At 50.4% G+C, this 22,313-nt stretch overlaps 1 protein-coding gene across 1 annotated transcript in view; it reads right to left on the bottom strand.

Moving 5' to 3' along the window:
- LOC122240821 (neuroblastoma breakpoint family member 6-like) overlaps positions 1-22,313 on the bottom strand; it is a 31,853-nt gene that overhangs the window by 2,227 nt on the left and 7,313 nt on the right. Inside the window, 13 exon segments of the mRNA XM_042993920.1 lie at positions 2,049-2,263; positions 4,474-4,713; positions 6,290-6,471; positions 7,261-7,312; positions 8,389-8,564; positions 9,379-9,430; positions 10,488-10,663; positions 11,454-11,505; positions 12,506-12,720; positions 13,557-13,629; positions 14,656-14,858; positions 19,293-19,389; positions 21,646-21,856. Of these exon segments, the coding sequence (XP_042849854.1) occupies positions 2,058-2,263; positions 4,474-4,713; positions 6,290-6,471; positions 7,261-7,312; positions 8,389-8,564; positions 9,379-9,430; positions 10,488-10,663; positions 11,454-11,505; positions 12,506-12,720; positions 13,557-13,629; positions 14,656-14,858; positions 19,293-19,389; positions 21,646-21,856 (1,935 nt within the window). The 3' untranslated portion in view covers positions 2,049-2,057.

The following is a 22,313-nucleotide window of genomic DNA, read 5'->3' as shown; positions in this document are numbered from 1 at the left end:
AGGAGAGAGTCTCTCGGTGTTGACACTAATGTAAACGAGGGCCTGCAAAGGGCAGAGGCAGACCTAAGCTTCTTTACTGAGGTTTTATATGAGGAGAACATTTGATTAAAACATTTCCTTTCCATCTGCAGTGCACCTGTCAGGAGGCTGGGAAACGCATTTAGTGAAGAGTCAACCGTGATTTTCATTGCACGAGGAGGAAAAAGAGCCCTGAATTCCATTACTGGTAATCAGGGAAGGGAGTGTTGTTCTTACACTGGGTTTCTAGGCAACATTTCTTTCTTACTGCATCCTATAGTATAAAAATTGTGAGACACTTGGATCCAGAAGAGGGAGTATTCATCCAATTCATTCATGGTCTTTGTCCTCTTCTTTCTCTGGGCTCTATTGAGGGAGGAATGTCAACTCCATCAGGGGCTGATACTCAGCTTGTCCACAAAATGAGTGACACACACACGGGATCCTTCTATATGGCTTATGAACATCCTATAGATCCACAGTCCTTCTGATTCCTAGGTGCATACCAGCAGAGCTTTAAAACATCTCCCGTTACCCACACCCCAGCCCAGAATGTTGAAATCAAAATCTCAAGGTATTGGGTGGTGGCATTCACGTGAGTTCAAAGCTCAGTCAGTGTTTCTTTCACGACAGCGTGATTTAGAACTATTAGCTAAGCTACTGTGTTTCAGACCGACCACGGTGTTCTTGTCCTCATCTCTGCCACCATGACGATACCGGCCCTCAAGATTTTGGTCTTCCTTCGGACACCCTCCCATGAATCCCCGTTCTCAGCTGGACTTGTATGAGGCACAGATTGTCTCGTGTTCCCCTGGATCTCGCGGGGACTTCACACAGCTGCCCAAAGTTAATTCAGTCAATGCTCACGAATGTGCTCTGGCCGGAGACTCAAGTCAGTTCCTTTCGGTGGATCCTTTTATGAACCAGCTGAGCATGTAGACACGGTAACGGCAGTGAAAAGGGAAGACAGGTGGATGCCTGAACATCTCATGTCTGTGCAGGTTGGAAACCTGGCCTCTGCATCTGTGTTTGGCCAGTGTCCCTGTAGAGTGCCATGTCTGTGTCCACCTGATGCCAGCTCTCTTGAGGTCCCAAGGTATGGACACTGAGTCCTGGAAACCCCAAACACATTATCACAGGCCTGCTCACCTGGGGCCGAGGACAAACCTGACCCCAGGCAGGCCGTGTGGCAGTCCCAGAGGTGACCCATGTGGTCGTGCAGTTTTTGTCGGGGTGCTCTTTCTCCTCAGTTTTAACACTTCTTATTCACATGGAGAAGCTGAGGGGTAAGTGTCGTCCTAGGTCGTGTTCCCGGAAACACCCCAGAGGAGAAGCCATGTGCAAGAGACATTAAGACGATGTTCTTGATGGGGCATCTAGGTGGTTCAGTCGGTTAAGCATCTGACTCTTGGTTTTGGCTCAGGCCACGAGCCCACAGTTTGAGGGTTCAAGCCCTGCATCTGGCTCTGTGCTGACATCAGAGCCTGGAGCCTGCTTGAGATTCCCTCCCACTCTCACTGCCCCTCCCCGACTCGTGCTGTCCCTGTCTCTCTCAAAATAAATAACTTTAAAACAAAAATTAAGAAAAAAAAAAAGACAATGCTCTTGGAGAAAGAGGTCATGGAGCTGGGGAAGCAAGGAAGGAAGTCAAAGAAGTCACGAAAGTGGGTGCCTTGTGCCAAAGTGCCATATGTTTGGCGACACGTGTAAATGATGCTGGTCTGCTGAGGGGGGCCATGGGGCCTAATTCCCCGCGGCCGTGAGGGCATGGGAGAGGGAATCCCAGGACAGCCCCCGTGGGGACACAGCACAGCTCACATGCCACAGCTGATGAAGATGGGAGGGCCCCCAGGGTGGCAGTCCCCTGTGGCAAACAGAGGCAGGACCAGACAGAGGCAAGACCAGACAGAGGCAGCGGCAGCTGGGGGAGGGACCAAAGGAGGAAGAGAAAAACAGTTTGGGGTGTGGGCAGAGCTATACTCTAACAGAGCAACAGGAATCCATACCCCAAGAGCCACGGACGCCATTACCTCTGTGCCCTAAGCTTGAAGGCCACGGAATCTGCACGCGAGTCTGCCCTCGCCGAACTGCACTTTTCTCTTGATCATCTTCTGTTTCATCACCACCAGGGCGTTAACGTGGCCAAAGACTTGACCTGCACACTGGTTGGCCACCGAGCCCTCAGCAGCGTCACCCTGCAGCTTGGGAGGGTTCTTCACACCCATGGAAGCTTCCAAACCCTGCTCTGAAAATAAAAGCACATCAACAGGATCCACTGTTAGTCATGATCTTCCTGTGACCAAATCCTCTACCTACGCTGACATCGAATAAGGACGGTGGGCAGGACGAGAAAGGCCATCGGGAAGTTCACGTGTGAGGGGCGCCGAGGGACACGCTTTGATTACAGCCTCTGTTGTTGACCTCTCTCACGCTACCCTGTAAGGATAAGAGCACGAGGAGGGCAACATGCCCCCAGCGCCAAAAGTGAAATTGAGAAAAGTAGAATTGGTCAAAACACACAGTTCTGACAAAGAACAGACAAAGGCCAGGAGATGGTGCTCAAAAGAGACTGTCCTATTCAAGGGAGGAGTCAAAGTTGAAGGCAAGCCTTTTGAGAGTCGCTGGCGAAACCAAAGCTGGGGAATTTACAGAACACACCCCAATATTTGATATATTTCATATATGTACATTATGCAGAGCATACACACCGAATATATGTAATGTGTGTGACATAAGACATAAATATGTGTGTCTATAAGCACATTCTTATCTAATTGAGTAAATGGGCAGTTAAGGGTTGGGGGACATCGAGCATAAAGTTCTAAACACTCTTCGGTCAGTTGCAAGTGGAAAATATAGACAAATTTGAGAAGGATGAGAAGAGTTGTGGCAAGAAACAGGTGACCTTTTAAGCACCAGGGAAGAGTTACAGGGCAGATCAGGCTGAGAATCAAACAGAGTAAAACCACCTGCCCCAGAGTGATAGTTTGTCTTCCCCCAAATTCATCCGTGGAAACCCAATTCGCAATGTGATGCTGGGTGGGGTGGGCCTATGGGAGGCAGATCCCCCCAAGAAAGGGATCTGTGCCCTATGAAAGTGACCCCACAGAGCTCCCTCACCACTCCACCCTGTGAGGACAGAGCAAGAAGGCGGCCATACATCACCAGGAAGGAGGTACCACCAGGCGCCCAATGTGCCACTGTTTGATTTTGGTTCTACTCAGCCTCCAGAACGGGAGACACAAATCTCTGCTCTAAGTCACCAGGTCTATGGCAGTTTTGTTATCACAGCCTGAATGGACTAAGAAACCCTACTTGGACAAAAGTCTGGCATGGAGCCCTGTTTCCTGCTGAGGCCTGTGTGGAAGGTGAGCCACAGAGAGGGACTGAGCCAGCAGGAGAGTCTGGGCCGGGACCACGGGAGTCAGGGAGAAGTGGCAGAGAGGCAAGAGGGAGAAGACAGTAAGAACCTCCTGTCCTAAGCCAACTGTCAGGGCTGTGCTTCCCTGAACTCCCACTGAGGCGTCCTCTGGAGCATCTCCACGGGGCGACAGGGCTGCGCCCTCGTCCCCTCACTTGGGACTTGTGTCTCCTCTTTTCACAGATGAAGTCGGTGCCTGAAGGAGGAGACCCAGGCTCCAGGAGGGGACACCAAGGGTGGGAGGGTAAAGACGACACAACCCAGGGGAACGCTGAAACGCTCGGTCTTCATGAAATGTGAGCTGACGCGGATCCTGATGACAAAGAAGCTGGGGACGTGCTCGTGGAGATGAGGGGGGACAAGAGGAACTAGATGAAGTATTGGAGAACAGAGTGTGCACTTTAGGAAATTGGCCCCTTATAGTTGCAGGGAAGGGAAACCAGGCAAATGCATGGGAAACTGTCGTGGGGCCAGTATTTCCACTGTTACTGTGAGCGCCTACCAGGGAATATTGGCTGCCTGATGGATGTTGAAGGAGAGAAAACACTGGCCCACAAGCCTTGCTGAGAGAGTCCGGGAAGATGGGGTCCAGCGAAAGCGGAGCCAGTTAAGAACAGCTCTAGCACACGTGAAACAATGCCACGGAACCATTTTCCAAGTGTTGAGACATCACAAAGACACAAGAATTACGCATTACAGATTCATCGATGTTCTCAAGCCATTTTGCTCACTCGGGCCCCTGGAGATTATGTAGCTTCATGCTCCCAGCATTGATGGGATGGAGATCCCATTTTCAATGGTTTCAGATGAAGGGTCCGAGGGGGACATACATGAGATGATGAATAACTTGGCCAGTAAACAGCCGGGAGGCTGCAACCCCGGCACCTGGGCAGAGCTGACCCTCAGCCCCAAGCTCTTTGGAGCTGGAGCGTTGTGAGTTTGGAGCTGGGCAAAGCATGCCTGCAAGAGGCCCCATTGCTGCCCCCGCCCACAACCCTGTGACTAGAGCTTCCTACTCCCCCCGCACCTCTCACCTTGGAAGAGCGGCCGTTGGCTCCCAGAAACCATCGTGGCTGCCAGTCTCCTGATGGCGGGGGAGGGGCGGAGCCTGGCTCTGCGGTCACCACAAGCCAACTGCTGGTCCGGCTGCCCTGGCACGGAATTGGCCACCTGGGTATTGGACTGTGGCGGTGCTTGTGAAGCTTGCACCTCCGGCCTTGGGAAAGTCAAGTTTCCACTCGATGGCCCTTGGGGACCAGGCACCTGCATCGGGGCTGAAGCAAGAAGACACTTCAATGGACAAACCCCAGTTTTCTTAGCACTGCCAGAACTTCCATTTGTGATGTCCTCCCGCCCCGTCCCCCACTGTCTGTGAGACCAGCCAGTGAGCAGGTACAAAGGCAGACATCATGGAGACGAAGGCGATGTCACCGTTGTGTCTATGCCTGGGCATGCTGAGATGGCAAGTATCCAGGATGCAAAGTCCCTGAAGGGAAGGTCACCCCCTGGAGTCCAGACGGCTTTGCATGGGAGGCGAGCTCATGCCTATTATTCTGCAGTAGTACCCTTCGTCCTACAGCCTAGAGAGAAGGTTCTAGAGAGGCCTCAGGGCAGAACGAGAAAGAATTGCTGATATGTGCCCCAAAAGAAAAAAGAAGAGGGGGAGAATTTGGACTCAAGGCTTCAGATGCCTGTTTCTCCCTGGCTGGTCCCAGTGCAGGGAGGCTGGGGCAGGGCAGCCCTCCTGGGGCGGTGCTGCGGCAATCACAGCCCACACACACTGTTCCCACGTTCCCACCAGAACCTGCACCGGGGACGGGCTGTGCATAATGGAGAGGCGGCCTTCATTCATCTCCGCCCATCCTCATAGCCTCTCATGGCCCAGGCTTAATGCAAGGCCATGTCACACACATCACCCTCCTGAGACGCGTCTTAACCTGTCCCATCCCTGCCCCCATGGAAACCCAGACCTGGCTGTCAGTGTCTCTGACACAGAGCTCTGCAGGGTTACCGGGGTGCCAGGCAGCCAAGTGAAGAGCCACCATGGGACCCCTAGTGAGAACACAAATCGTCTGGGACCTCTCAGCCCTGATCGCTTTTCATGGAGCGTCTCCTGGAAACCTTGAGCTCCTGGAGGGGCTGGATGAGCCCTGGCTCTGCTCACACCACAAAGCGCACTGACAGGGTAGGAGCTGGCACTCCTGCAGGGTCAAAGGGGTCGTTGGGGCGTGGAGCAACTGTTCTCTTTGCATTTACGACTGTTTCAGATCATTTGGGTAGAACTGGGTGCTCTGGTACACAGGGAGGCGGGCGCCCCAGGAGAAACAACTAGCAGCTCAGCAACGATTTAACAGATGCAGCCAATGTGGAGCTGACCACAAACCTGTGTGGAAAGCCAGGGAGTTTGTAGGAAGCCACACAAGAAATACATTTGGAAGCAGAATTGCACAAGTAGCAGAGGTCTCCTTTTGGAACAAAACAAAATCAGGAAAAAACAAAGGAGGACTGTCACCCAGCTGTCTCCGGGTAAGACAGCGGTGGCTGAGATTCTGAACCCTTTTTTCCATTTTCTCCATTTCTCCTCTCGAGCCTCACTTGGTACCAACAGCCTGCATGTTGGATGGGGCCGGGGGACAGAGGGCAGCCTGGGACAGAAGGAAGGAAAGGGCTCTGAGCCACAGGATGCCTTTTAAAGAGTGAATCCGAGAGCAGAGTTCAAACTGGTACGAGCCTACAGGGCCTGTTGGCAGGGATGCAACTCTCAGCCGATTCAGGTTGTTGAAGACACAGAGGACAGGCTTCCTGGGGCCCCAGCAGGAACTTCGTGCCCCCCACAAGAACAGGACTCACCATCTACATCCACGCCCAAGAAGACTTCCTCTTTATCAAAGGTGAATGAGGCACTCCTATAAGGCCTATAGGTGTCTGACAGGTCATGGCCAACGCAAGGAGTCAAATGACATTCCCCCACTGAGTCCTGTGGGACTTCATCCTCTGGGGCCACTGGCAGCTCCCTGCAGAGCCTGGTGTTGCTGGGAGGACGAGACATGCAGAAAGAAGGTTTAGTCAACATGCAGTGCCAGCTTGTTTTGAGGGCACGGCGGAAGGACTGGTCACAGAACACAAGCGGGATCCCCACAAAGGGAAATGAAGCAGTCTGCCTGCAGCTGAGGCCACAGTGTGGGTGCACCCAGGACAGGTGCGGGGGGGGGGGCGGTGCGGGGACGGGCAGGTGCTCAGGGCATGGCCAGAGCGCCAGCTTATGGGGCAGGAGTCGGAACCACCCCAGGGCACAACAGTCATGACCCACAGCACACCAGAAGACGATAAAGCAGCATCAACACTTTGCCATACACTGTGTGGAGATTTACACAAAGCACCAAGAGAACCCCAGGCTAAGGCAGCATTGTAGACTCCTGGATATCTCGTGGGCCCAAGGCCGACGTGTCTAAATACTGAGACGTGAAAACTGCTTTCCTAAAACCATCCTTGCTGTGAATGCCCGCCAATGTAGTAAAGGCAACCGGCAGAGAGAGCTGTGCATCTTACGCAGGACCTAATACGAGGAGAGACCGGGAGAGTGCAAGGCATCCTGGGACTGCTTAGTCCACCTGCGTCAGTGGACTGCAGATACTCCATTTGAGAGGGATTAATAACGGGGCCTATGCAAGTACCACATGACACAGAGGACCTTGCTGAAGGACCACCTTGTGGGTGTCGGAAGGGATGAAATAGGTGCATTTAGCACTTTCTAGATTGGCCTAGATCTGAGATTCCCAGATGTCACCACTGAATTAAAGCCCATGATTCTTCAGAGTTACCTGGGGCATGTCGGGTCCTGGTCTTCTTCATCGCAAAGATCATTATGATTGTCTGCAAGTAAATACAGACCGGCCAGTCACATAAACAGAGCAGCACTTGGACATGAAAATTAAGTGTCCCACACAACTAGCACACGGGCACTAATGTCCTTAGTTGGGCAGCAGGGCATTGAGGGAAATAATCCAGGAGGCCTCACGAAGTGTCTTGGGAATGTGCCTTGGCTAGCTTTCCGAAAGCATCGGGCAGGATTTCCCTGATCTGGTAGAGCCCCATCTCAACAGTCTGTCTGCAGAGGTCAACCTCTGTTTTACCGCAGATTCTGGTGAACGGCTTACCTGCATTCTCAAAACTTACTGCGACCTTCTCTCACTAGCTTCCGTCATGACATACTCTAGGTGGCAGGGTTTTAGGGAATTTCTACAGAGGCCAGACTGATGCACGGAATCTGCAGACCCTCAAATCAAAGGAAATCTTTTGTCCGTGATCCCTTTTGCTACACAGGCACATGGGCCACGCACGGGGTGGGGCCATGCACGGGGTGGGCCCATGCCAGGGCTCAGCTATGCTTCAGGGAAACGTACAAGCAAGCTGACGGTAGAGGTGGTTATGTCCTGACACTCAGACGACGACTTAGGGAAGACAACCAACACAGAGGACACGGACACTGGGGACCAGAGCAGTGAAACCAGGGAAACAACAAACCCAAAGACATGGGTAAGGCTGACATCGTCTTGACAGGCACAAAACTTCAAGGAACATTGTTTGGGATGAAAGTGAGAGGATGGCAGTTGAGGAGAGACATTGTGTGGAAATCAGGAACAAGACAGACTCCTCTGCGTGTGCCTCACAGATGAGTGTGAGTTTGTCACACCCGCGCTGACCCCAATGTCCTGACTTGTGTCAGGGGCCACAGGCATGGCCTGAGATGAGGAACACAGGGCAGCGCCCTGATGCATCTGATGTCTGCGCTTAGAAGTCTATCCTAGAGCCTGACTCAGATCCATAGGTCTACGGGGCTGAAACACCTGGATAACAAATTCCAACATAAGCAGAGTAGGGATACCAAACTATGGGGTCGACCTGGGAGTTCAGTTGGAGCTTTATCACCTTCGCAGTGGAGGACTCACTAGCTACTTCCAGAGCAGGACAGACATCCAGATCCTCATATGAGTTGATGTTGGCCCTCCTGTGTGTCCAGGGGGAATCAGATGGGTCAGGAAGAGCTGAGTAAGTCAAATAGCATTCATCCAGTGAGTCCTGTTGGACATCCTGCTCTGCACTCTCCGGCAGCTCCCTGCCGAGCCTGGTGGGGAGTGGAGATCTGAAGATTAAAACAGGAAAAGTAGACACCACAGCATCTTACTGGTTTTCACGGGAAGCCGAGAAGTGTAGTCATAACGTAGGGGCAACCCCATTATTGACAGGGAAAACTATCCTCCTGTTTCAGGGGCACAGTGTGGATGCTATGGGGGCAGGAGAGGCAGAGAGGGAGAGACAGGGAGACACACACACACACAGAACAGAGGTGTTCAGGGCACTGGCCACAGAACCAACTTCTGTGCACCAAACTGAACTACTGTGGAATGGATGTCATGACTCACAGCACACATGGAGAATCCTAAACATGAGTTCAACCCTTTTGCATCAATTTTGTTGATATACATTCAGTGGCTAAGTGAACACATGTTAAAAGGCATCATCCACATGGAGAGGTTTGTGTCTTCAAGGACTCTTTCTCTTACTATCGTGACATCATGTGAGGTTTTTTTATTTTTTTGCAGTTATCCATTTGCTACAGCAGATCCTCACAGAGGTAACACCAGAGAGACAGAAGTAGACACGTCTGTCACTCTGGTATTTCCCAAAGGAGAGATCAGGGCAATACAGAGCACCTCAGGGAGTGACAATTCACCTACTTCAACTGACTGCCGGTTATCGAAATTGAGGGATCATTAAAGGAACTTATCCACATAATACATGAAGACACACGTCAGGGCCAAAAAAGATATTCTGAGACTGGAGAATGGATGAAATAGGTAAATTTGGCGGTTTCTGTTTTTCCTTTGAAATGTAGAGTTGAACCACTGAAATAACAACCCATGATTCTTCAGACTTACCTGGCGCATGTCAGGTCTTGGTCTGGTTCCTCCTCTTGATGGGTCTGATTTTCTGCAAATAAATACAGACGGGGCCAGTCACATTAAACAGATCCCTGCTTGCACATTAGTAACCCAGTGTTCGGTGCCACCCGGGGACTCAGCTATGCTCAATGAGAGCACAGGTTGAGTGAGAAGGATATTTCAGGGTGCCTCGGATAGTGTGACGACTGGCTTGATTTCCTGGCCTGAGCCATTGGGAGAAATTTGCTTTCTCCAAGAGATCATCATCACAATTTCCTCTGTTTTGAGTCTGTGCAAACACTTTCCGTTCTCTTTTTCACACAGATTCTGGGGACCTGGCCTCTCTACTTTCTAAAAGGATTACTGCAGTTTTCAGCCTTCTCTCGTGAGATACCTGGTTGGTGACGGCTTAGTGGAATTTATACACTGAGATGGAACAGAGAGCATGCAAGTACAAACCCTCAAATTAAAATGAGTCTTTGGAGCTACACAGAAACCTTGGCGCAATTCCTGTTGATGAGGGAATGCCAACGCACAGCTCTACTCCTGGAAACACGCAAACGAGCTAACAGTAGAGGCACGTAGGGTGGGTTTTCAGACGAGGCTTAGGAAGACAAGCCAAAGCAAAGAGATAGAGAATGAGGCTAAGAGCAGGAAAGCCAAGGTTACATCTTTAACCCTGGACAAGGATTCTGACTGACTGTGGCAGGCTTGGATTCTTAAAGGACCTGGCTCAGAGATGAAATGGGGAGCATGAAAGGTGAGAAGAGGCATTGCATCCAAGGTCTGACAGACACCTTCTATGGTCGTGTTGCTGAGGCGAGTTGTATTTGTCATGCCGCCCTTGGGTCCAATGACCTGACAGTGAAGCCCAGGGGACATGGGCATGTCCTGGGAGTAGGAAGGGAGAAGAGTTCCCTGACCCACATGATGTCTGTGCTTGAAACTCCATCCATCCTGGAGCCTGGCTCAGATCCAGATGTGTGTACAGGGCCTGCACACAGGGAGGAGCTCTCTCAGCACAGCACAGGTGTGGGGCACAAAGACCAGGAGATGTACGGGGCAGTCCAGCTGGAGCTTGATCACCCTGACAGCGGAGTACTCACTGGCCATTTCCAGAGCAGAAGAGACTTCCAGTTCCTCAGGGAAGAAGATGGCGGTGCTCCTGTAAGGCCAGTAGGAGTCAGACAGGTCAGGAAGAACCGAATATGTCCAATAGCGTTCATCCAGAGAGTCCCATGTGATTTCCTCCTCCACCACCTCTAGCAGCTGTCTACGGAACCTGAGGCGGGAGGAAGACTGAAGATTAACCGAAGAGGGATCTGAAACCGTATGTCCTGTCTGGCTTTGATGGAAGGCAAGAGGCATTTTCACAAAAGCAAAGAGAGTGCCTCATTAATGAGAGAAACAACTCTTCTCTTTGTGCGGGACAAGGTGTGTCTGTCACAGGGGCGGCAGACAGAAAGGACAGTAAGTGCTCTGTACACTGGCCACCTAGCAAGCTGATGAGGAAAGAGCCTGAATTAGCACCGTGCCATCCATTCCTGACTCAAACACACAGAGTCACAGGACAGCAGTGGCTCCCTCCCTTCCGTTCAAATGCCCTTGAGTCCTGCATGGAGTGGCCCAGTGCGTGCAGCTTCTGGGGCGGGCTACTGTCTCAGAATTCTCATGCCATGAAGGCCTGTCTCTCTCAATATCACGGCATGATGGCACATTTTCGTCTACGTACATTCTTGCTCTGAAATACGTGCCCACATGCTAAATCGAACGGGGCAGAAAGTACATTGCCTCTCTCTCTAAAGCTGGGGAGAATGAGTGAGTGCAGGACTCCCTGTGCCTTTAGCTCACCTGGGCCAGCTGACTGTGTGTTACTCAACTTGAGTCGTAATTAAGAAATGGGAGCAATACAAGTACCACAATGAAAACAGAAACCATTGTGAAAGCAGATAATTGGCCATTGACCGAATGGATAACATGGTTCTATCCAGCACTTTCTGCCTTTCCTTGCTTGGATCTGAGGTCTGCAGATGCCACCACTGATTTCCCAGCCCCCAAGTATTCAGAATTACCTGGGGGCATCTGACTCTCGCCCTTTCAGCCCCTGGTGACCAATTTGGTTGTCTGCAAATAAATGAAGAGAAAGAGTTCCATTAGGCAGATTCCCCTCCACAAATGCTCACTCCCATGTGCCGTGTAGCAGAGGACAGAAACAGAAGCACAGTCATAACAGGCAATTGTGAGAGAAATCATTCAGGAGGGATTCAGTAGGGCCCTGGAAAAAATCACCGGGATTGCCTTCTTGAGCCAGCCAATGTCCCTGATAAGACAGGTCATGATCACAGTATCCTAAGACACGTCGACACACACAGAAAACTTATCCCTTTTCCCAGAGATCTTGGGGAAGGACCTGGCTGCTTCCTAGAGCATTGCCGCCACATTCAGGCTTTTTCCATTTGAAACACTGCAGGCCAATGGTTTTCAGGAATCAGCCGTTGAGATTAAACTGACAACTGGAATCTACACCATCAAAGCAGAATAATCTTCAAAGCTGCAAAGCACCAGGGGCCGTTCATGGGGTCGGGAAGTTCCAGGGCCCTGCCTTGCTGCAGAGAAACATACAACGTATGATAGACGTAGTCCTGTCCTGGTTCTCAGCTGACTTGAGACAAGAAGAAAAGGAAGAGACAGACCAGGTAGAGACAGTGAACCTGGATCGTGACATTTCCTATGATATAGAAAAGGCTTCCATCAGCCTTCCAACAGCCTATATGGGTGGCCATATATTCAGAAACATGGTTCAAGGATGGAAATCAGAGCCTGGCAAGAGAGATAAGAGATTAATCCAAAATTTGGAGGTCTGATAGCCACCTCCTGTGCCAGGGGTAGAGAGGTATAGGAGTCTGGCAGGACCAGCTTGAGAGCAGCGATGGGCGGTGGCTCAGACATAAAAGTGCCATGGCTTAGACATGAATCGAACAAAGCTCACTGACTCATGGAATGTCTTTTTTCAAACTCAATCCTAGAGCCTGGATGGAAACTGTCTGTGAGTACATGGTCCACTTCTGCGGATTAAATCTCTTGGTCTACACAGGGTGTGTGCAACAAAGATTGTGGACACTACCTGGGGAACCGGGTGGAGTTTCATCCCCTTTGGAATGGGAGCATTCACAGGCTACATCCAGAGCAGAGCCGAATTCCTGTTCATCCGATGGGAATGTGCCATCCCTGCAAGGCTGGTAGCAGTCACGCCCTTCTTGGCCAATGGAAGGAGTCAAAACACATTCATTCAGCGTGTCCTGGAGGACTTCCTTCTTTTCAGCTTCCGGAAGCTCCATGCTGTGCCAGGTGGGGCAAGAACGACACAAGAGGAAACCAGGAGGATCAGACACCATGGCTTGCTACCTAGCTGGTGTTGATGGGAGGCAAGGGAGTGGTCGCAGAAAGGAAAGGGACCATAGCCTTGAGAGAGAAAAGGTTATCCTACAAGAGGCAGAGTGTGGCCAGGAAGGGGTGGGAGAGAAGCAACAACAGATAGATCCTCAGTCCACTGGCCACATAACGAGCAATGAGGAATGAGACTCGACCATCCCAGTATGGTACAGTCACCAGACGAAGGACAAATGGGAGTCCATGCCAGGGGCAACCGCCACGTGCCTGAGTCATGTTGAATTTAACATAGACTGATCAAGCGGTTACAGCTCTTGAGTCACTGTGCACTGCAGAAACTTGTGCCCTCCAGGCACTTTTCTATTAATAGTGTCACATGACACCCCAACCTTTTGGTTTTGGTTAGGTAATTCCGTGTTAATTTTGCCAGCTGTCTGTCTCTCAGTTCCTTTGCTGGTTACCTTCCTACCAGGGACCTTTGAGAACTGTGTAGAGATGCGTCTCCTCCTGGTGTTCATTTACAGGACAGAACGGGTATTTTGTGCGTACGGGGAATCCTAAGGCTGCTGAGTTCATCTGGGGCTCCCCCAGACAAGCAGCCCCGCGACAGCAGACTACCGAGGGAACAGGGCCATTTGCCGCTGAGGGAATTCAGTCACTACCATCTGCAGCTCTGCTGATCCCTGCATCTGCCACCTGGACTCTTGTGACCTCACCTACTGTTCTTTCTGAGTCCCTATCCTTTTTCACCCACACATTACCGGGTCCCCAGTATTCATTGTTACCTGGTGGTGAGGGATTCTTCTGCTTGTTCATCCTCCTCCTCCTCCTCCTCCTCCTCCTCATCATCATCATCTTCTGCAAAGAAATTCAGAAATCTCCCATGATGTGGAGCTCCCACATCACCACTATAAACACAGGGGCTTATATGCCCTAGCAACGTAATTATCTATGCATGACTAACTCTTGTTCTGAAGCTCCAGGGCACTGCCCTGGAGAACTGTTGTGGTATGGATTTCAGATCCAGCAGGGAGTGTCTCTGATTCGGGGGCTCACCATGACTGAGACTGGGCAAAAGTTTAAACTGTCTCTTGTCCAGATCCGTGGATGCCTGTCCAGTTTCGATCTGACTTCAGCGAACAGTGTCTTGCAGGTACCACAGTCATGCAACAGGTGCAGGCCCTGTATGCTCCCAGTGCTCACGTAGAGTCTCCTCCTTGCCCCGAGGACAGCACAATCACCCGGTCCCAAGTCCCTCCACATGTGGACTCATGGGTCCCCAAGTGGACGTCAGTGTTATGGACAGGCCGTCTGTATGAAGAGTGTTTTAGTCTAAATGACGTTCCACCTCCAAGGCCTACTACATCCAATACCTCATTCAACTCCACAAAGTCAGGGGCATTATTTTTCCTGAAGTGCATTCGTGAACTTTCTGCATGTGATCACCACAGCTATGACAGGTTACTTGATAGATAGATGAGGAGACAGTTATGAAGAAAGCGAAGATCACTCTCTCGCCCACAGTCAATAAAGACAGCTCCTGGGCGGGAGCCTGGAACTTCCCGCTTAGCTCAGGGCTCCCTGCACTGGAACAAGCTGCCTCCTTCCTCGTCCTCCCTTCTGGGCTCTGACACTGGTGGAGGCTGCCTCCTGCCCTAAAGGCAGTTCCCTCGGGGAGGACACAGATGGGTGGAGCACCGTGACCTCCACCCTGTGCACTTCTCCTCTCCTTTCCCACCTGCTAGTCCGGGTCCTCTGGTGGCCCTATGTGTCACATGGAAACCAAGACAGCGGCTGCCAACAATGTGAGGGGAGGCGGGAGATGTCTGGGGAGACCAGGACCTCGGAGCAGCTCAGTGCACTCAGGGCCTGTGGCCGCCTTACCGGGGCTGAGCTGGCGGGCAAGGCACTCTGCCAGCCTGTGTCCCTCCTGGATGCCCTGGCCTTGGGAACGCTCGGGGTCATCGTGGGTGAGGAGGTCCTTGAGGTGCTGATCGACTGGCTCAGAAACTTCTCTCCCTTCCCGTAACTTCTGCCACAACTGGGTCAGCTCTTCAGCCTGAGCTTTAATCAGGATATGATATTGCCTAAGGTGGGACATAGAGAAAATTTTAAAACACAGAGTTGAATAGATTCTCTAAGAGCTTTCACGGACGTTTCTGTGATTTTCCGCAAGGAGCCCTCAAGGCCACGTTCTGGCACGTGTGTGGGGCCCTGCCTGTGACACAGAAAGAAGAAGGTAAAACAAGGCTCCTCTGTGTCGGGGAGTCTCCTTGACCTCCTCTGCAGCTCCTTCTGTAAACAAAGCCAGGTGTCTTCCTCAACACCCGTCAGAGAGATGTCCCTTCAGGCCCTCCCTGCGGCACAGCCATTTCCTGTGAACCTACACGGTGTGCATCGTGCTGTGCATGGACCCAGCGCCAGCCACAGAAATGTGGACAGGACAGCTGGTGTGGACTACACAGGTCAGGAGAGCGGCAGGGTCAAGAGGACAGCATTGTCTGAAGGAAAACATGACCGACAAGCTGTCATCCCTCAGGAGGTGACTGTGTTACAGGCAAATGAGGTGGTGATCTCACAACAGTGTGAATGTGGCCAGTGCCACAAATTGTTCACTTGAATTTGGTGACTTTCAGCTCAATAAATGATATTTATTTGACACAGAGTGAATGATACATGGAAGCCAATGAAAATGAAACACGACAGGCCAAAACCTCTGGGATGCAGCAAAGGCGATCATAAGAGGGAAGCATATAGCAATCCAGGCCTTCGTAAAAGAGGAAGAAAAGTCTCAAATACACAACCTAACTTTACACCTAGAGGAGCTGGAAAAAGAACAGCAGATGAAGCCCAAAACCAGCAGAAGAAGGGAAATGATAAAGATGAGATCAGAAGTCAATGATATGGAAATAAAATAAAACGGAACACATCAACGAAACCAAGAGCTGGTTCTTTGAATGAATTAACATTATCGGTAAGTCCCTAGCCAGCCTTATCAAAAGAAAAAGGAAAGGGCCCAAATAAATAAACTCAGGAGTGAAAGTGAAGCGACCACAACCAACACTGCAGAAATACACACAAAAAAGAAGACATTATTATGAGCAATTATATGCCAACAAATGGCCCAAATCTGGAAGAAAAGGACAAATCCCTAGAAACATATAAACTCCCCAAACTGCAATAGGAGGAAATAGGAAATTTGAACAGATACATAACAAGTTGAGAAATTGAATCAGCAATAAAAAAACACCCAACAAACAAGAGTCCAGGGCCAGATGGTTCCCCAGGGGAATTGCACCTGACATTAAAGAAGGGTCCGTACCTATTCTCCTGAAGCTGTTTGAAATAGAAATGGGGGGAAAACTTCCAAACTCATCCTACAAGGCCAGCATTAACTTGACCCCAAAACCATCCAAATCCCCACTAAAAAGGAGACTTGCAGACCAATCTCCCTGATGAACACGGATGCAAAAATTCTCCACAAGATACTAGCCACCCATACCCAACAATACATTAAAAGAATTATTCACGGGGTGCCTGGGTGGCTCAGTCGGTTGAGCGTCCGACTTCAGCTCAGGTCATGATCTCAAGGTTCGTGAGTTTGGGCCCCCATCGGGCTCTGTGCAGACAGTCCAGAGCCTGGAGCCTGCTTCGGATTCTGGGTCTCCCTCTCTCTCTGCCCTTCCCCCACCTGCGCTCTGTCTCCCTCTGCCTCTCAAACATAAAGAGAAAATTAAAACACAAAAAAACAACAAAGAATTATTCACCACAATCAGGGGGGGATTTATTCCTGGGCCGCAAGGTTTGTGTTACTATCTGCGCATCAACCAACCTGATACATCACATGAATAAAAGAATGGATAAGAACCACATGATCCTCTCAATAGATGCAGGAAAAGTTTTTGACAAAATCCAGCATCCTTTCTTGAGAAAACCCTCAAGAAAGTAGGGATAGAAGGAACATACCTCAAGTTCATATATACCGATTACAAAAGACCCACAGCTAATATCACCTCAGTGGGGAAAAACTGAGGTCCCTAAGGTCAGGAACACGACAGAAGGTCCACTCTCACCACTGTTGTTGAACATAGCGTTGGAAGTCCTAGCCTCAGCAACCAGACAGCAAAAGAAATAAAAGGCATCCAAATCAGCAAGGAACAAGTCAAACTTTCACTCTTTGTAGACAACATGATACTCCACATGGAAAACCGGAAAGACTCCCCAAAACACTGCTAGAACTGATGCATGGATTCAGCAAATTCACTGGAATATGGTCAACGTACAGAAATTGCTTGCATTTCTGTATACCGATAATGAAGCAGCAGAAAGAGAAATCAAGGAACTGATCCCATTGACTAGGGTACTGAAAACCACAAAATACATGGGAATGAACCTACCAAACAGGTAAAAGATTTGCTGTAACTATAAAAAGCTGTAAACTGTAGAAAACTTATGAAAGAAATTGAAGACACACACACAAAAATGGAAAAACAATCCATGCTCCTGGATCTGAGGAACAAATATTGTTAAAATGTCATCACTGGGGCGCCTGGGAGGCTCAGTCGGTTAAGCATATGACTTCAGCCCAGGTCATGGTCCCGCGCGTCGTGGGTTCGAGCCCCACGTCGGGCTCTGTGCTGACCGCTCAGAGCCTGGAGCCTGCTTCAAATTCTGGATCTCTCTCTCTCTCTCTGTCCCTCCCCTGTTTGCACTCTGTCTCTCTGTCTCCCAAGAGAAAAGAAATACTAAAAAAAAAAAAAATGTTTTTAATCTGAATATTACCCAAAGCAATCTACAGAGTCAATGCAATTCCTATCAAAAGAACACCAGCATTCTTCACAGAGCTAGAACAAGTAATCCTTACATTTCTGGACTTCAAGTCATATTATAAAGCTGTAATCATCAAGACAGTATGGTATCAGCACAAATACAGACACAGAACCAGGGGACAGAAGAGAGAACTCAGAAATGGACCCACAAATCTATGGCCAAATAAGCTTCGACAACACATGAAAGATTATTCAGTGGGAAAAAGATGGTCTCTTTGGCAAATGGGGTTGGCAAAACTGGACAGAGACGTGTGGAAGAATGAACCTGGAGAACGTTCTTACACCGTACACAAAAATAAACTCAAAATGGATGAAAGACTTAAATGTAGGACAGGAAACCATCAAAATCCTGCAGGAGAAGACAGGTGGCAACCTCTTTGACCTTGGCCGCAGCAACTTGTTACTACACATGTCTCCTGAGGCAAACATGAACCACTGGGATCTCATCAAGATGAAAAGCTTCAACAAACAACAAGCTCAAAGGCAATCGAAGCAATGGGAGAAAATATTTACAAACAACATATCGGATAAAGAGTCAGTATTCAATATGTATAAAACAACCTCGATCAAACTCAAAACTCAACACCCAAGAAGCAAATGATCCCGTAAAGAATTGGGCAAAAGACAGAAACAGACACTTCTCCAAAGAAGACATCCAGATGGTAACAGACACACGAAAACTTGCTCAACATCATTCATCATCAGGGAAAAGGAAAGTAAAACCACAATGAGATACCACTCCTATCTGTCAGAATGGCTAAAATGAATAACAGATGGTGAGGATGTGCAGAAAGGGGACCACTTTGGCACTTTTGCTGGTAGAAATGCAAACTGGTGCAGCCACTCTGGAAAACAGTGCGGAGGTTCCTCAAGAAATTTAGAGAAGAGCTACCCTATAATCCGGCAATGGCACTACTAGGTAGTTATCCAAAGGACTCAAAAATGCTGATTCGAAGGGGCACCTGCACCCCAATGTTATAGTACTGTTATCAACAATAGCCAAAGGATGGAAAGAGCCCAGATGTCCATCGACGGATGAATGGATTGAGAAGACATGGTACATAAATTGATACAACGGAACATTACTTGGTGATGAAAAAGAATGGATCTGCCCTTTGCAACACTGTGGATGGAACTAGAGTGTATTATGCTAAGCCAAATAAGTCAATCAGAGAAAGATAAAGATCACATGATTTCACTCATATGTGGAATTTAAGACACAAACCAGATGCACCAGGGGAAAGGAAGGAAAATTAAGATAAAAACAGAGACAGAAGCAAACCATTAGAGAGAGACATTTAAATGCAAAGAATAACCTGAGACTTGCTGGAGGGGTTTTGGGTGGGAGATGGGCTAAATGGGTGATGGGCATTAGGGGGGCAGTTTTCGGGATGAGCACCTGGTGTCATTTGTAAGAGATGATACCCTAAAATCTCCTGCGGAAACCATTTATACACTATATGCGAACTCATTTGGATTTAAATAAATTAAAAAAAAAAAATACAAACATTGAGCGAGGCCCCGAATAATTGGAGTCCGCAATACACCAGGTACTGCTGTCTTCACTGTTTGACAGATGTGTGTGTGCACCTGTGTGCCAGGCAAGTTTCTGCCCTTCTCCTGGCCCAGACCTGTCGCTGACAGGAGTCAGAGATGCCTACGGCCTCCCACCAGCCACGGAGCCCTCCTTACCTGAGCTTCTCGGTCAAGGTCTCTGCCAACTTCCCCTGCTTACGCTGCAGCGTCTCCCCCAGCACGGATTCGATGATGTCTTTCAACTCTTCACACTCTGAGAACACAGACACCGGCCTCAGTGGACAAGCTACACGTGCCGCTGTGCTCGCTGCCTCCAGGGAGGGGGGCGGGGTGTACCCCAGGACAATGTAACCCCAGCATCGGGCTCTGCGCATCTCATTCCTCAGCCCCCCAGCTACACGGTATTTGATACCTCCCTGTTTTAGAGCTGAGGGAAGAGCAGCTCCAAGGCGTGGACAGGAACTAGACAAGGTGAATGACTGGGATTTGGCAGAATCAGAATCCACATCCCCTGACACTCACCCTGATCACGGCCACTCACCCGAGCTGGCAGCCTCTTAGGTAGGACACTAAGCAGGGACATGAAGTGAGGCCCTTAGGACCACAGGACTGACTCATGGTTCCCTTGAGTTGGATAATGAGCACATATCTCAAAGGCAAAAAGTTCACCCGCATACTCTTGTGTGCACTATAACGCGTAAGACCAGAAGGACCTGAAAGCGATACGGCCAAACACTAACAAAGCTTGTGGTATCAGAAGCAGCAGACGGGGTGGGGCGCCTGAGTGGCTCAGTCAGGCGAGCTTCGCCTTGGGCTCGGGTCATGACCTCGTGGTTCGTGAGTGCAAGCCCCCGCAGCAGGCTCACTGCTCTCAGCGCAGAGCCCACTTCTCGGATCCTGTGTCCCTCTCTCACTGCCCGTCCCCTCCACTCAAAGCAGCAGGTACTATGACAGCAGCAGGATCACAGAGGAGGAATGTGAGGCACAGAAATCGGGGCAGGGCAGCATGGCGGGGAGCACAGGAAGACTGGCCCAGAGCCAGACTGTGTTCCCTCCACCCCAAGCTCCTGGGTGATGTCTTCCTTCGTCGTCTTCACAGGTGGTTTCCCGCACTTGTGTCACGGTTATCAGGAAAGATGCAAAGAAAACTTTGCTTGTCCTTTCCCCAAAGCTCATCATCTCTTCACCTTGCTAAAGAGCCGCTTCCAACATTACTTTTCTCCCCATCAGTCATTTGTAATCCCACCTCCCCTTGTTTTATGGAAAACTCTTGGTAAGGAAACGGCAACAGTTCGGGCTCAGAGTCGTCAGGATTCCTTCCCATCGCCCCGCTGCACACATGCCCCTAACTCAGGATTCCTCCCGCCATGGCAGCCCCCTCTGAATGAACAGGCAGCTGGCCTCCCCATTCCGGGCTGACCGTGGGGGAGGGCCAGCTCCACACACTGGCTTGGGCGGTCACCGGGGCTGTGGTCTCCCCCGCTCACCCTCATTCTCACCGGGCCACTTGACTCCTGGCCAGGCCTGGCCCTGCTGGCCATCCTGCATCCTTGAAGGTTCCCCAGCTCAGGGAGAGACACAGGAGGGAGCACAGATTGTCTGATGGGCCTTGAAATGCCCTCTACCTCGCCACAGGGTGTCAATGGCTACCGAGGACTCAGGAAGCAGAGCCTGTGCCCACGAAGCATGGCTTCCCTCTCATCAGGGGAGTCACTGTCTGGACGGCATTCCTCGTGGATACCGCAGTTTCAGGGAAAGCAGACCCATCTTCCAGCTCCTTGCAAGCTGGCCGTGTCTCCTGGTCCCCGCCCGCGCCCCGTGTGCACCATCAGCAAGTTTCCCCAGTGAAACAGCTCGCTGCTTTGCCATTGGAACCTCAGAGAAGTGGGACGTGATGGAGTTCATTAGTCCGAGACACGCAGGCCAACAGTGATGCAGGATGTGACACACACACATACACAGGATCCTGAGAGGACCAGGCATTTCCGGGTCTGCGTCAGGAATCAATCACTAGAAAGTTAACTGTAACCCCACACTGTACAGCACTGCAAACCAACCTGGAGAAACTGCTAGTCTCGTTTTCCCCATTCTTCCCATCCTCGGCAAAATGAGGGTAAGACACCCACTTCCACTGGGTCCCCCGGGAGCTTTAGTCTGTTAAGCGTCCAACTCTTGATTTTGGCTCAGAACATGATCTCGCATTCCTGAGATCGAGCCCCACGTCAGCCTCTGTGCTGACAGCACCGAGCCTGCTTGGGATCCTCTATCTCCCACTCTCCCTGCTCCACCCCGACTAACACTGTCTCTCTCAAAACCAACAAACATACATTAAGAAATACCCACTGCTACTTTTCCTGGATTGTGGTCACAATGGAATTGATCGTGACGATGGAAATAGAGAAGACAAAGTCCGGAGAGGGCTTTCGTTTTCTCTCCACACAAAGCCAATTCCTGTCTCCAGGAATACAGACAGTCATCACTTTGGTGACCCTGACCTTGTAGGACTTACTATATTTCTGCAGCTGGTTGGCCAGGGAGTAGGCAGTAGCTTCGGATACAAGGAATTTCTCTCTGAGGTCTCGGAAGTCCTGCTGGCTTGCTTCCAGCTTGGATTGAAGCTCCTGGTTGAGCTCCAGGAGGCTCATTTCTGTCCCTGGATCAGACACCGGGTCAAGAGGTGCTGCCATGGTGACATGTGGCAGAAGAGGTAGAGCTGGGGACTGGGGAGAAGAAACCAAACACATGACGGGTTAAAAACAAGTGAAATCAAGTAGGTTCAATCAGGACTGAGGGGCGAGGATACAGCAATTCTTTACTTACTATTGGGAACAACTTGAACAACACCCCACAGCACTGGAGAGTCAGCAGCTACAAAAAAGAAGGTTTGAGATGCCAGAGTCGAGAGCCCGAGGCACTGCCTGTAGCTCAGACTCCAACCGGAATGACAGACCGAGCACCCGGCACGCCAGGTGACGGTCTGCAGTTGCAATAACAGAATTGGAACGCGGGGGGTGTCATGGAACCTTGGGAGCCACTGCCTTCCAGGTGCCAAGGCTACGCGGATACCCAAGGCTGCCTAGTCTCCCCTGAAGGTCAATACTGATGGGGACCACCCCTCAGTGGCCACTCTCAGTAGTTGTCTACCCTTGTGCTAATACCACAGATCCCATATCTCTC

This window comes from Panthera tigris, chromosome C1 (assembly GCF_018350195.1).
Source record: "Panthera tigris isolate Pti1 chromosome C1, P.tigris_Pti1_mat1.1, whole genome shotgun sequence".
Lineage (NCBI taxonomy): Eukaryota > Metazoa > Chordata > Mammalia > Carnivora > Felidae > Panthera > Panthera tigris.
Note: the sequence above shows the minus strand (reverse complement) of the source record. Positions and strands in the feature narration are given on the sequence as shown.